General features: G+C 36.6%; 1 protein-coding gene across 1 annotated transcript in view; it reads right to left on the minus strand.

Moving 5' to 3' along the window:
- Positions 1-15,460, minus strand: part of TTC27 (tetratricopeptide repeat domain 27) — a 132,018-nt gene that overhangs the window by 15,984 nt on the left and 100,574 nt on the right. Inside the window, exons 13-15 of the mRNA XM_054196568.1 lie at positions 10,183-10,410; positions 5,050-5,148; positions 3,230-3,282 (exon numbers count right to left, since the gene is read on the minus strand). Coding sequence (XP_054052543.1) covers positions 3,230-3,282; positions 5,050-5,148; positions 10,183-10,410 — 380 coding nt within the window. The remainder of the gene's footprint in view (positions 1-3,229; positions 3,283-5,049; positions 5,149-10,182; positions 10,411-15,460) is intronic.

Below are 15,460 nucleotides of genomic sequence, written 5' to 3' on the forward strand. Positions count from 1 at the left end.
AAGTGCTAATGCAGTCTGAAGCATACGTTGGTAAGGTTTGGGTGCCTGCTGTTCAAAGCGTTAAAATGTACTGTCAAGAGTTTCAATAAATTTGATACTTTAAAAAAAGCTTTGCTAGACAATCACAGTGATACGGTTCTTAGGACTTCAAGAAACTAAAGCTTACTCTCAGCTGGACACGCATGACATCTAGAAAAAATACAAAGGAATAAATAACTTTAAATGAAAACTTGAAACAGAGTTTTCCCAGGCTGGTAAAACTCTTCTTTGGGGAGGTATGACAATAAATCTCTTCTTAATAAAGATCGTATAAGGATGCCTTGTTTTCAAAATTTGTAGTTCACTTGCTCTATTGCTTGAGTAAGTTGCTAAAAATGCTGTCTCTAAAGAAAGACAGCTCAAAGAAATTGTTGGTTGAGTTTCAAAAAGAGGATCCAGGAGAGTGTAAATATCCCAGCCAGGAAAAGGGAGTATCTAACGAGTGGATCAGGCCATTAAAAGTTTGGAATGGCTGGGTCAGGGAAAAATGTAAATAACTGCCAATCTAAGCCCATAGTATTAAAAGAGTTACCAAATACACGCGAAGAGAGCTGACTGATAGAGCAAAATTATTGAAGGAAACCAGGTCATTTGGCATGGTTACAGCAGAATAGTCCACCCGTAGGATTTTCCCATGTTCACTCCCCTTTTCTCTCTCTTCTGATATATGTGACGCTGCCGAGTAAATGTACTAACAGTTGGGTCTCCTCCACTGGTAACAGTCCTAGTAAGGGATTTCAGATCCTGATAGATAGATTATATTAGAAAAGAAGAGAGACTCGCTCCTTCCTCTGTGGATTTTGCTACAATGGAAGCTGGGATGTGCCACAGCTCTCTGATAGGCTGGAAGATGCTCTTGCTGACTGATGTACCCTAATCACCTTGAAAAACTGTTTCTGAAACTGGTCTTCAACATCTGCAGGATTAGCCTGTATGATATCCCCCATCTTCTCAAAACAGTTAATAAGTTATCAGGAGGGCAGATGCCAATCAGATGGAACTGTGAAATGTAGCCAAGATACCAGAGGGATGGGATGGAAATTGTATTCCTCAAATCATCATCCTTGCTATGCTAATAAAGTCCTCTTAATGAATCATATAACGATGGAGTATCCTTAACCAGGGCAACAGTTAAACCAATTCATATCCAAACAGGAAACTAGTGCAACATCCTGTCTTGGAAACCAGGAATCTTTCACCCAAAGGACAGAGGGCCAGTCCCAGTTTGTTCTGAGAAATATGAGATCTAGATTTCAAAGGCCTCCCGGCACCCAGAGAAGTTTTTCTGGTAAACTGAAGAGTAGAGGCTGTTTTCATCACAATTAATTTTTCTGGAGGAAATTCAGAATACACAAAACTTGTGGACTCTTAAAAAAACAAATCGAAAAAACAACAAAACCCCTTTCATTTGGGTGTCAGCAAGTTGTTTGCATACACTTTTCAAAAAGACTTACACATTTTATATTTGTCTGTTGTTTGAGACTCCACTAAGCCTTACCCAAATGCACTATCCTTGGGTGGGACTGATTTAAGAGCCTGGTTGAAGTAAAGCTTGATTTTGATGAGGGAGCAAAAGAAAACAATTAACTTAAATATCTTAGTATTGTTTTCCTTTTTTTAACCCTCCCTCCACTTCCCCCCCCGCCCCCAGCAATTCTTAAAATAAGAATTTACACTTTCAGCACCACTCGGCCCCCCAAAATAAACTACATGAAGTGTAGTATTACAGAAATCCTCTGTTTTAAGAGTTGGTTAAGCTAACTCACACACTGTCTTGATTTATAAGTGACTACGCCAATAATCAAAGAAGTTGTTATTCGACAGCAAATACAGGCCACACTCAGCTATCAGCATGTAAAACAGACTTAAGATTTCCTGTACACATACCCCTCTCCCACATGATTCCTGTGGAAAAAAAACCTGAGAATCATGCCCCTCTTTACCGCTTTTGATACAATATCAAATAGGTCTCAAGTGCTGTATGTATTTAGCGTGTTAAATCACAAGAGTAGATTAACAATAATAAAATAAAATTAAACCAATAAAGTGAAACTAATCACTCAGTGATTAGAACTACTCAGCCTTGTAGTAGATGAACAGACAGAAAAATTATTTTGATCGAACATACTTTTCTGAAACAAGCCAGTACACTGAGCATCTGACATACTCTTTTGAACTTTATGCACAAGAAGGAGCAATATATCACACACAGTCTAAGTCAAAAAATTGGGCATTCTCAAGGCATTACTGAAGAAGAAAGGAACTATTGAGAAGGTAAAAGCAGCTCTTGATTTCTATTACGTTTTAGTCTTCAGTAGTTATTCTAGCCTTCATTTTCTCTTCCCTCCTGCTCCCATTAGAATATCAAACCACCTGTCGAATTTTTATGTTATCACTTCCCACATTTCCTTTGTATGTTTATCAATTTACCCTTTTATGTAAATTTACTATTCTTTTTCTCTTTTTTAGTTTGCCTCTTGTCTGCATAACCGTATAAATTGGTGTCAGATTTTGAGTAAGGTTTTTAAAAATTTATCTTATTCTTTTGTTTCATTCTTTGGGGACAAGTTATAATGTGAAAATTCTTCTTAAATATTAAGTTCTTTCAGGTATTCTGTGTCTACAAGTAACTTTTATTACATTGAGTTGAAATATAGAACAAGAAAGGCAGTCCATTTAGGTCAAAGCTTCTTGTACTAATGCTTAATTTGTAGGGAAAAGAACAAGTGATCTATTATGTGTGTAGATCTCTATCTGCTTTCGTAATATAAAAAATAAACTGCCTGTTTTTCCCTTAAATCTACTGAGATGAATGTAGCATGAATTGACATAGGTCTAAACATATAGTTTGCTTGAAATGAACATATCTTTTAAACTTCATATTCAAATTACTTTCGAACTTTAATATGAATTTTTTTGCACTGGTTGTACTTACTACATCATAAATACTTTTAACAAGAAAAAAAACTTAGGGTGAGAGGTTGCTACTTTTATAAAGCTTACAAAACTATTTCCGCCAAAATGAAAGAATTTATCAATGATCCAACCTGGGAGAGAGAACTGAAGCGATAAGACTTACAAAAAATGAGGTAGCCAGACTGTAAGAATAAAAAAAGCTCTACGTCAAAAAAAGGAAGTCCCAATTATTTATTTCAGAAGCAGTATCTTCTAATGCTTTTGAAGTACTTACTTCTGTTTTAATCTGATATAAGCAGTTGATAAATTGTTCCAGGCCTCAGCATTCTGTAATGATAAAAGGAGAAACACCAAAAAAATTATTCACTTATATTATGCTTACTTCATTAAACTATGTAAATAAAACTACTGTGAAATATCATCGATTTTGCTAATCACACATATTAACACATATTTTCTACAAGGCAGTCAAAATATTACACTGAAATAGAAAATGTTATATTAAAATAGAAATACATAAATAACTATTACTGACTACAGCACCGATCGGGTATATAAATATCAATTAAGTGCCTTCTGGTTGGAATACACTAAGGCAGCTTTTGCCTTCAGTTTAAACTGTAAATAGGCATCCTCTTCTGGATCTAGCTGGGATGGCTGGAGACGTCAGTGCTCTCAGCAGCTCATCACTTCTCACTAGCTGGAAGCTACCTACCTGCACCGCTCTGTTAGTGGAAAAAATGATCTGAATGTCCCCTAATGCACCTCAGGCGAAACTAACAGGGTTAGTTCCAACAGCGCCTATCAACTGGTTTAGCTGAAAAGGATCACAGAGTGCTCAGACAATTTTTCCTCTGGTAAAACCAGCAGAGCCATGTACAGAGATGAGCCCTGCCCATCGCCTTACGCTGCTGTAAGTTTGAAGCTGCACCACTGAATTCAGCAAAGTGACAAGTATAAATTTGAAGAACAGAACCCAAGTACTGCAATGAAATATACTCTGGTAATGAAGGCTATCCCCAGGCTTAAGGAGCATTTAAATCATGTTGGGAAACTTTGAGGTTTCATTAATGAAAATGGTCATTACATTTCTGCAGATCATTGTATAAAGACAGGTTTCACGTCCATAACTAAGAGCCAGCCCAGCATCCTTCACTCACAAAAGAAATGCCACTTAACTCACTGAGAAGTCAGTTGGCTTGTTCATATGAATATAATCAACTTTTATTTGAATATAATCAAAATTTTAGTATCCACTTGGAAGTAAATCTACTGTACTGAAAGAAAAAAATATCAATATATAAAGTAAAAATTCCAGTTAAATACAGGGTTTTCTGCCCGTATGGGTTTTTTTTCCAAATAAGTTATTTAATTTTATTATTAAAGAAAAAAGAATAATCCCTCACCTTTCGTTGGTCTCTCATTCTTTTCCCCAAGAGAAAAGAATGAATGATAGCTTCTATCAAGCAAGTGGCATTAACTCTACACAAGCAACACGCTGGCAGTCAGGCCTTTTGACCAAAGTATAGCCAGTACATTCCCGAGAGGTAACCCACATGACGCCTCTGCCGTCTCAATGCACAGTCACGCTCAAACTGCAATACCGTACACATGCTTGCCCCATGCACCCTGAAAAACTGGCCAACAAGCTCCATTCTCCCTGTGCTTATGAACTATATAGTTACAAATTTACCTGTCATACAACCACTTATTTGACTTTTGTTTCAGGAGAATTTGATTACTTAGAGGACTAAGTATTTTAATTTAATTTTTTTTTTGTTTTATCTCTCTTTTTAGCACTTCTCACAGTCCACTCTTTCCCTTTTCTCTGTTTTAGCAACGTATGCAAGCACAAAGGAATTTCTGCTCAAACATATTTTAACATTCACACACACATACTTGAATGAAGTTAAGTATTGGGCAAGTATTTTTATGATGCCTCATGACAAAAATATATCCTTCATGCACAAGTTTAACTTATTCAAAGGGCTAAGGCTTAAACAAGTTTTTCATTACTGCTTTGCTTGTTTATAATGAAAACATCCTTGTTGCTTTTAGATAAGCCATCTGAATCGCTTGGTGAAAAGTACATACATCTGGTTCCAACGTCACACAGCGCTGAAATGCTTTGGCAGCACCTTCGTAGCCTTCTAAAGCAATGTATGCACAGCCCAAGGAAAACCATACACCTAGCTGGAGAGCAAAAATGGATGATTACATATATATGTACACACATATTTCTGCACAAAAGAAATAATCTTGCCTGGATGCTCAAACACACACTACTCTTGTTGATTTTACCTGATTTTCAGCTATCATAAAAGTATTGCACTGTAATAAATAATATCCTGTATGCAGAATATAAGAAAACTTTAAACAAGTGTGTTGACTATATAAAGACCACTTAACCATATGTGACGTGCTCTTTCTACTTGTCAGGATACCAGTCTTCTCTAGTTTACAATGCAATGTTCAGAAACAGAACTTTTCTGGGGAAAAGAGCTATATGAGCAGGTACCTAGTAAAAATCATACAGTAACACCAAAGAATGGTAAATAATTTTCTTTTCTTAATAACGTGAAACAAGATATTTTGCCTAGCATTAACTATGTATGAAGGTTTCAACTGAACGGAAAAAATGTGAGAACCGGATATGATGGAGAAGGTTGGGAAAGGCATCCAAAAGGGATCCTTTAGCAGATAAGAAGAGTGAGATGAAAAGTCTCTGGGGTGGGAATTAAGTCAAGGAGCTGAGATGCTACGATATGGATGCAAAAAGTATACAGAAAATTGAATAGGTCATGCGGGTGGAAGAATGCTGCTATATGTTAAAGAAAACTTCAGCATCAATCATATAGAAAATAGCTATATAAACAAACAACAGAACTGGTAGAGACTAAAATTTCAGGCCACAGTAAAAAAAGCAGTATGACGACTGCATCTCAGAATACTTGACTAAAATAGAGAAGGTAACATACTGGGGCATATCAGAGGGCTGTGAAAATAGAAAACTTAGAAAATACAGGGAGATTTCAATAATTCAACATAGTTTAGTGAATGCCATAATGGATGCAATTGCATGGGTAAATTTTTTAGAAATAAAGAAGCTAGTCAGAAGACAGTACTTGCCTTGATCCTGACCTGTATGAATGACAGGTTCAAAATGTTACCATACAAAAGATACTTTGTAATGTATCTAGAGTCACTAGTCCTTCAAGAACAAATGCAACTCATTTAATACAAAGAATGGGGAGGGACCCTTTATCAGGGAGTGTAGCAATAGGACGAGGGATAACAGTTTTAAACTGAAAGAGGGTAGATTTAGATTAGATGTTAGGAAGAAATTCTTTACTGTGAGGGTGGTGAGGCACTGGAACAGGTTGCCCAGAGAAGTTGTGGCTGCCCCATCCCTGGAAGTGTTCAAGGCCAGGCTGGATGGGGCTTTGAGCAGCCTGGTCTAGTGGGAGGTGTCCCTGCCCATGGCAGGGGGTTGAAACTGGATCATCTTTAAGGTCCCTTCTAACCTGAACCATTCTATGATTCTATGTTAAATTTAAGAGCTACTTTAAATGGAAAAGCTGCATTAAAAACTAAAAGGGGCAGCTAAAGAGTAAAGGTCTGCAGAAGACTTGAAACATTTAAAGATGACATTTCAAGGCCTGGAGAAACTGCACATCATCTTTCAAAAAGGCTCTAAAAAGACTAGACAATCATAACAGTTAAAAAAAAAAGATTAGTGGACATAAAGGCTGGTGTGCTACACAAGATAAGTGGACATAAAGGCTGGCGTGCTACACAAATGAGAAAGCTACAAGAGAATAATTCTGACAAGTTAAATGGAAAAACACGGTAGCTGTGTAAAAAACCACACAAAATCCAAACGCAAACAAACAAAAAACCAAGGTTCATTGCCTTTGATCTATTATAGCAATTAAATGGTATTTTATCATCCCTTAGATATCTGGAAAGGAAACATGAATTTCTTCCACAATATAAGAAGGGCAGTGACACTCTAATAATTTATTTAGGATACAGTTTAAGAATGGACTCAAGTTATTTTGTGTGGAAAGAATGGTAAGAATTGCCTTTTTATTGGGGAGGGCACAAAATCTGCTGATCCCACTGGCTGATGTAACAACTGCTCTGAGGAAAGTGACTGACTGAAAGGTAGCGTAAGGAAAACTTTGTCCAAAGTTCAAAAAAGACTTTTGTCAAGGCTTGTGGAACTAGGTTAAAGTTCTTTTTTGGAAATAGAAAAAAGTGTGTTGCCTAGAGGTTCAAATGTTGCTACTGATTGGAAAAACACATGAGAATGAGCTGTAAATTTTTATCCTGTTCAAAACTGAAGGCAGTGACCAGTAAGGGAAGATAATTTAAGCTTGGACTCTTTGTTAAAACTTGCCGTCAGGAATTTCCAGGCAAGTCTTTAGTAAGTCTAAATGATTATTAAATGCTTTAAGAAAGTCTAAACAATTTTCTCATATTAGTGGGAATATGGTTCCAAAATAACCTAGTTACAGTATAGCTAAATATTTAAAAAGAAAAAAAGCCCAAATCATATATCTGAGAAAACTTTTTTTGAATCCGGTAAACTCTTCAGTACAATATTGTTAGGAGAACAGCAGTGTTAGTTTAGAAACAATCCATACCCAGCAGAGCAAAATTAGTCTTTGAAGTTAGTAATTAGTACAACATTTTAAGAGCTTTAGTTGAGTGAAATCCTAGCTGAGTACCTTTTTAATTACTCTTTTTTTGGCATAATTTTTCTCCCTTATAATTCAGTTTCTTCTGAACACAACACACTGACAGAACTTACTATAGTTTTAAGTAGGTAGAGAAACTTCTATCATCATCTCCAGTGAGGCTCAAATTTTAAGTTACTTTTACTATTACAAGATGAATGAGAATTGTTGAGAATAAGGCCCTCATTGCATTGTCCAAAACTTTAAATTCCAGATGTGGTTGATGGCAAGCTGACTTCGAAAGTGTGACTATTCTCCCAAATTGGAGAGAGATCACTTCTCTTGCTTCACACCCAAGAAAATTAGCCTGAGAAGTTATGAGCCAAATAATCTAGCACAAAAGAGGATTATTCGTTTCTTGCCAACTGTGACATGGTGGAGAACAGTGTCAGCACAAAAAAAGGTGCTATGAACACTCTGGAAAATTCAAGTGTGAAGTGACTGGATATACAGAACCATACGCTGTTCAGTACAAGAACTAACAAATCTGTTATTTAACAAACCGTAAGTTTTGTTACATGGACTTTCACCACTGGAGAACTGACTGCATGAGCTCTTTGATCTCTGTAATTGTCTCAGTCTACCCTTGCAAGAAGTTTGCTATGAAAGTGCAAAAGAAACGCATCCGTCACCCACTAGACATGTACTAGAACAAGTAATTCTGTGCGCAGCAGTGCTAATGAAGATAAGCTTCAGACCTATTTGAACTGTAAGACCTTCATCCCTTTGTGGATTCTCCGAAGTCTAATATGATGTTGGCTCATACTGCAAAGACCTACCCTCAGAGACCTGACCCAAATTTGACCAGATGGCCAAAGACTGTACAAGATTGAAGGAGTGTTGACAGAGAATGGTTTTATCCATTAGATATTTTCGGGGAAATCACTTGCTGCAGTCTAAAAATCTCTTCTGCCGAAAACATTTCTCATAATCACAAAAAAATAAGAATTTCTTTGTAATAGGGAGTCTTGTTTACCTGATAAATTATTCACAATTCTGGGAACAATTTGTTAATGAATATTTTCCTTGTATTAAAGTCCTTGCATCTCGAATCACCTTACTCTCTGCTCTTAATCCACAAGACATCCTGGAATAGGAAACAATTCACTTCTGTAGTGACAGAATACAGATAGACTGTAGAAGACAGTGATATGTCAATCCACGCTATCCATTTGTTCAATCTATTTGCTTGAAACAATTTGTTTGAAGCTTAAATAGAGCTTCCTGAGCAACAAGAGGAGGAAATGTTCACTTTCCTATATGGACTGGCCTATTTTTCTTGGATTGCCTTTCATTTTAAGCTTCCTTTGGATAGGACACAAAATAAAAAAGCATCTCAGCAGAATATTTCTCAGCTTTGAGCCCTGTAGGCCATTTTCTGCAGCCTTCTACTACACAGGAGTCCTCTTGATTTCTATAAAGTTCATATCTGAGTAACATATATTTCATTGGCATTTCCTGAGTCAGTAAGAGAACTGAAAGACAAGGGAAGTACTTTTGTTCATTTTGCTTTCCATTCTAAAGGTGTTTATAAGTTATCTGGAGTTCACTTGAATAAGAACAGGACTCTGATTCACTGGAATAAAATACATCATTGAAATATAAAAAAGTTTTAGGATATAAGATTTGAAAGGCTGGAGGCCTTTAAAATTTTTCTACAGCAGAAGTCCAGCTAGTTATGCGGAACTCAAAACAGCAGCTTTGGTGGTATTCTTTGTAGGGCGAGAAGGAATATCCTACTTTCACATGGACCTGGAAATGGCTACGAAGAACACAATTTTATGTATATAAACACCCACAAAGCGGTTTTAAATTCTCAAGACCTTTCCACAGGATGGACCTTACTGGGATGGGATATAGCAGCTGAGAAACTGAAACAAGATTACAAAAATTGTCTGCAGAACAGCTTGCAAAGGATCTGTCAAAATACCCAGCTTCATCAAGAGAACTCTTTTGACTGTGGTTTCAGTTTTGATGCATTACTGTAATAAAAGCTACTGTCATCACAAGTGTAACACAATGCTTCTCAGTAGACTCCAGAGCAGGACAGACTAGAACCCTTGAAAAAGATTTCTGTGAAATACAGAGATCAGAGTCTGTAATTCAAAGCCAAGAGAAAAGGCAAAAGAATAATTTCATTTAAATCTGTACAGCATTCTTCTTATGAGTATCTTGCTTGACACTTGTTCATGATTTATTTGATGATAATTATTAATTTTCATTGGTTTGATCTCTTTGGAATAGAAGAGCTATACGGGCAAAGAGTTAGCTGCATGCAAGGACCTGAATGAAAAAGGATGTCTTAATTTCATCATGCTACGATTTTTAGCCAGGCTTCCCAGTACATGGTGAAAGAGTTGCTAAGAAGAGTAAGAAGTTGTTACTTTGACAATAGTGCACAGAATTGCTGTTTAAAAAAAGTGTCGCATCATTCAAAACTGAACACAACAACTAAAACAAAGCCATATGTGTACCGTTTCCCAACCTGCATAGGGTTGATCTGCACTGAACGTTCAAAGCACTCCACACATTCCCTGAACTCCCGGCTGCGGAGATGGAGGAGGCCTTTGGAGCGTTGGGCACGGGCGCTGCGGTGCCTGGAGAGCTCCCAGGCCTTGTCATAGTACTGGTGGTCTTTGAGAACATCACCAAGCAAACAATATAATCCTGGTGTTTCCTTTTTCTCTAGCTCCCGCCTGAGTATTTCTTCCGCCTGGTAAAGAACAAAGAGAAATCAATACATAATGGGACAATTTATTTTCAGTTAATTGCCTACCTGAACAAATACCTCTTTAGCACCCTGAAATCATCAGCTGAAGACTAAGAAGTAGGAATAGTAAGGAAACAGTATCTTGATCCAACACAGCATCAAAGATAAAGTGTAGGGAGAATCTGGTTCCAAACTGTTTTTTAAAAAAAACCCCACACTTCAACATCAACATAATATGGTGGCTTTTGGTTTAATGCACCAAGGGAAACGTACCCATTAAAATAAGAAGCAGCTTGCTCCTCATTTTGTATCTTAGGTGTGTATTCTGTCCCAAGAGCAAATATCAGTCCTGGACATCAAACCTACACCTCCCTCACAGCAATGCAGTATCAGCACCATTAAGGTATGTGCAACCCTAATAGTTTATCATCTGTGGTTTTTTAAAATCCTAATAAGTACTCTTGCAATGACTGTCATTCCGTTTTCTCTAATTTCTGGTTTCTGAAAGTAGTTACTTCCATTCTATTATGCTGAAAATGCTACTCTTTTACACAAGATGCACAAGTTATAGATTTATCTATATGTTTGAGATAAAATATATCCAGAATATATACAACATTATGGAAAAGAAGACACAGGCTGGGTCTCCCAGACATGCATTCTGGGCTGTAACCAACTTTCAAAAGCTCTTTATCTCAGGATCACTATCTTGTTCTAACAATAAAATTATTGTTTCTCTTTTAAACAAGAGATAGTGTGTTTTCTGTGCCTTTTTGAAAAGATAAATACACTGGACAGATGATCTGTTGTTCAGACTGAACTCTTACCTCAGTCCCCTGCTGCAAAAATGTAACAGGCATAATTCAGCTTGGTATTATTTTTTATTAGAAAAGATCTGTTTGAAGCATCTAAACCAAGAAAGATTCAATGTAGCCTGCCACAGAACTAAAGTTTCTTATTGTAACAGTAGTCATTCTTCTATCGTACACAGTTTATCTGAAAGGAAAGTTGAGTTCATCTTTGCATTTAAATTATTACTGTTTTTCTTGTTTCTGTAAGAAATATTTTCTTTGCCCTTCAGATGATCTCCAGAGAATCAGTCACTTACTCCTCTTCCTCCTATCAGTAAGCTTCATTGATCATGTCTGAAAATCATCTTTAGAAAAATGACTTTGTTTTACTTTGTTTTGAAATATTTAACGTATAGGAATTTTAACACTTCATTCTTACTATCATTTTTGTTAAATAAAGTAGCAGTAAAAGTCTCCAATATTTGAAGTGCACAAATGTGAAGCAGCAATGTATTGTTTAAGTTTTCTAAACGGATCTTAAACAAGCAAAAATGGAATCCCATTATGAAGAAAATTAGTGGCTGAATATTAGGAAAATAACTTAATGGCAAGTGTTTTTAAGTGCCTATAGAACAGTTCTACAAAGAAAGCCAAAGAAACTATTACTTAAAATTTAGAATTAGCCTAGTCAAAGCACTAGAAAACCTCACCTAACAAGAAGATTGCACTTGCAGAGGGTTTGGTTAAAGGGCAGTTTACTTCCCCTTCCCTGCCTCCATTAGTTGCTATGACAAGATTAAAGGAACCCATATTAATAATAGATCTTTAAGATGTTTTTTTCTAGAGTAGAGAGAACTGGGTGTTTTATTATTGCAGTAATCACATTAGACACCAAAAGCTAAGGTGGTTTGCTATTTTACCTTCAGATAAAGAAAAAAAAGACTGAAGCGATGCTGTGTGAACAGCAGCTAGGAGGTGAAAAGTGCACTGATTGCTGCTCTTCCTCTGCAGGGCACTCCCAAGTTCAGATTGCATTTCTGTGGCAGTGCCTAGTACTAATCGTATGCCAGACTAGAAAGCCAACCATTCACTAATTGCATCTTACATTTAAGAGCATAAAAACATCGTGTTCTGATCTAAGCTTACAAGAACTCATTGCCAACATAAATATTTCAGCACACAGATAAAACAGAGAATTAAATAAGCATAAGTATGACTTTTTCTTCATCTGATTAGCTATCTGATCACCTCTCTGGCATGTTACAAACCTTTTTATTACTTAAATCTTTAAAGGCTAATACAAAGGGGATCATACCTACAAACTGAAAAAAGAATTGTATTCTCAAAACATTTGTCATTTGTCTTCTACACAACCAGATTATACTTTAAAAACAGGATTTCTCATTTTGTCTAGTTTTTTGCGAAGAAAAATATACCTGTCTCCTAACTTTGTAGTAAACTATTTTCAAAAATGCACATTTAATCTTTGATAAGAACCCTGCTTCTGCAAAAAACCCCAGATTTTCTCTTAAGAAAAAATATGATCAAGAAACATCTTCCACACAGCTCAGGCAATGTACATAAAAGAAATGGAACCACTAGAGATTTATTCTTACCCATTAAACAGATATTAATGATTAACTTGCATGGTCTATAACTAAAAATTGTATCTAAATTAAGTAAGCTTTGATAAGAAAACTGTCAATTAAAAGTTACCTAAAAAGAAAAAAATTAAGCTGTATAACTCTTGCTGACTGAAACAGATTTAATTATAACACTACTGCTTTTCACAGAATGGTCTGCACCAGAATGCATGGCATTCAATACTCAGTTCAGAAGTCAGTTATCTAAACACGAGAAAGATTTAGGCTGGTATCTTGCTTTCTGGACTATTACAGTTAGTATGGGAATTAAGCAGGCAACACTTCACAGAAGTCCACAATCAATAAAGAGAGTTTTGTTTTAAATAAAAGGTGGTGCCTTTTTATTACTCACTACTGAGACCTCTGGAAACCAAATTCAAGATTCATCCTGCATTTGGCTTCCCAACCCTAAACTTCCACTTGCCGTCCTATCCACATGTTCCCATGCTTTTATTCTATTTGTTTCCTAAAAGGCCCTATTAGCCTCACTTTTCACAGATCTACTAGTTCTATTATTTTACAATTCATTCCCTTGCTAGTTCAGAGTATTTTCTAAAATGCTTTCATCTTTTCTGCTTGCACGTTATTTGCTAGGCTACCAGAGAAGCAGCATGAAGAAGCAGAACAGATGAGCATGGAACGAGGTAGTGAGAGAAAAGGAGAGCTCTTTGGTTTTCATTTCATCTTCCCTGTAACTTCATGCATGACCTTGCAAGCCATTTACTTCTCTCTCTCCATTTTGTAGCTGCATATAGGAGTGCTTCTCCTATAGTCTTCTACGTCTGTTATGTTATGTAGTAGAAATCAATCAAGTTCTTGAACAATCTCAAGCGCTAATCAGCATAGTACTACTTGACTTTGCATCTGTGAAGCACTTCCTGAATTTAAATGGGAGCTTCTGAGATCTTACCGTAATTGTGCTTCCTCGCTCAAATTTATAGATATCTGTGTCATGTCATGACAAGAAAAGTAACTCTGTAGAAGGTGGATTGCTGGGTATGTCGGTCTAAAACCATGTGTTTTAGACTGACATACCCATGTGTACCATGCTGTTTACTCTGAGGAGATGATGCAACAGGGACAGGGCTGAACACTGGGTTGTAAGAAGGAATACCTGGCTAAAAGGTAGAGAGCTCATTAATTTATCGAAGGTCAGCAGCTACCACGCTCTAGAGCTTCTGCAAGGGAGAAAGGCCTCACTTCAACTGGAAGAACTGAAAATTCACGTCTCTGGTTTATCTTTTCTTTTTTTTTTTAGCAGGGAAATAGAACCATTTTTAGTGTGTTATCCATTGCCAGTGAGACTGAACAGGACCTTGTAGACCTTAACCAAATAAAGTTGTCCGATGTAAATAATACTCTCCAGATCCCTGGGTCCTCCTCACAGTTAAAAGAAGAGAGAGGGACACTTTTCAGCACCAGTTCTCACTACACACATGGAGATGAGAGTCTGCTTTTGCAACAAGTCTGTTAAAGGAATACAACAAGTAAAAGACTGGCATGAGAAAGCCACAGCAACTATCAATGTACTGTGCATTCAGATTTCATAATACTTTTTTTTTTGTTCTGTACCCTGTTTTGCTCATTGCTTGGCACTCTGTTACTCTTCTGTTGACTCATGTCATGATATCACTTTCTACTAATTTTGTTCAGATTATGAAACAAGTGAGTATAGAGCCATATCTAGTAACAATAAAAGATCCACAAAAAAAGTTTGCTAAATGCTAGTGACATCTTGCTCTGCAAAATTTGTAACTGCTACATGGCCCTGTTATAATTGAGTGAGTTATGTATTTCACAAGTGCATAATGTGGAGTTTCGCATAGCCTTATCTACACGCTCTCTTTCTTTGTCGGTGCATAATTCAAAAGTAGGAGGACGGAACATATTACTTCAATGCTTAAGTACTCATCAAATGCATTGATATTGCTAATATCTGGATGTTTTATTAGATTTTTCAGTATTTAAATTCAGGTTTTCTATACAAAAGCACCTGTGAGTGAAAACATGTAGAAGTTTATTAAAAAGAGTTTGTTCTTTTGGGCACATATATGCTAAGTTCTTTAACAACAGGAATATCCACTGAACAACATATCGCTCTAGCAGATCCTCGTGCATTTCTAAAAGAGTAACTACCATGTGTAAAAACATAAAAACATTTTTGATAAATACAAACAGTTCACACTTTGAAAGCTTTCCGATAAGAAGCATAAACAGTCACTCCCCTTGACGAACAGCTCAATGTTTCTAATTTTCTGGCTTTTTTGATCTGAAGCTAGCTTTTTTCCCAGCACTACTGTTACTTAGTACTTACACAGCATTTTCTGTTTTTCAAAGCACAGCACAAACCCTCATTCTGAAAGCATTTCTAAGCAGTTTCCTGTGTCAGATATCCTGCCCTATTCTCCAAGTGCCATTTTCATAACTCCCTAAGGGCAGTTTGTGAATATAAGTCGGACAGAATGCATTTCCAGGAAATGGAAAATATTGACCTCTACTTCTCCACTATACTGAAGATTGTGATATTTGCATACTATGCCCAAGGCATGCATAATGTGACAGAGAATTTGCCAGCAAAACATATCTGTCAGTTTTTAATGACCAAAATCTAGGCATTGG

The sequence above is a fragment of the Rissa tridactyla genome, chromosome 3 (genome assembly GCF_028500815.1).
Source record: "Rissa tridactyla isolate bRisTri1 chromosome 3, bRisTri1.patW.cur.20221130, whole genome shotgun sequence".
Classification (NCBI taxonomy): domain Eukaryota; kingdom Metazoa; phylum Chordata; class Aves; order Charadriiformes; family Laridae; genus Rissa; species Rissa tridactyla.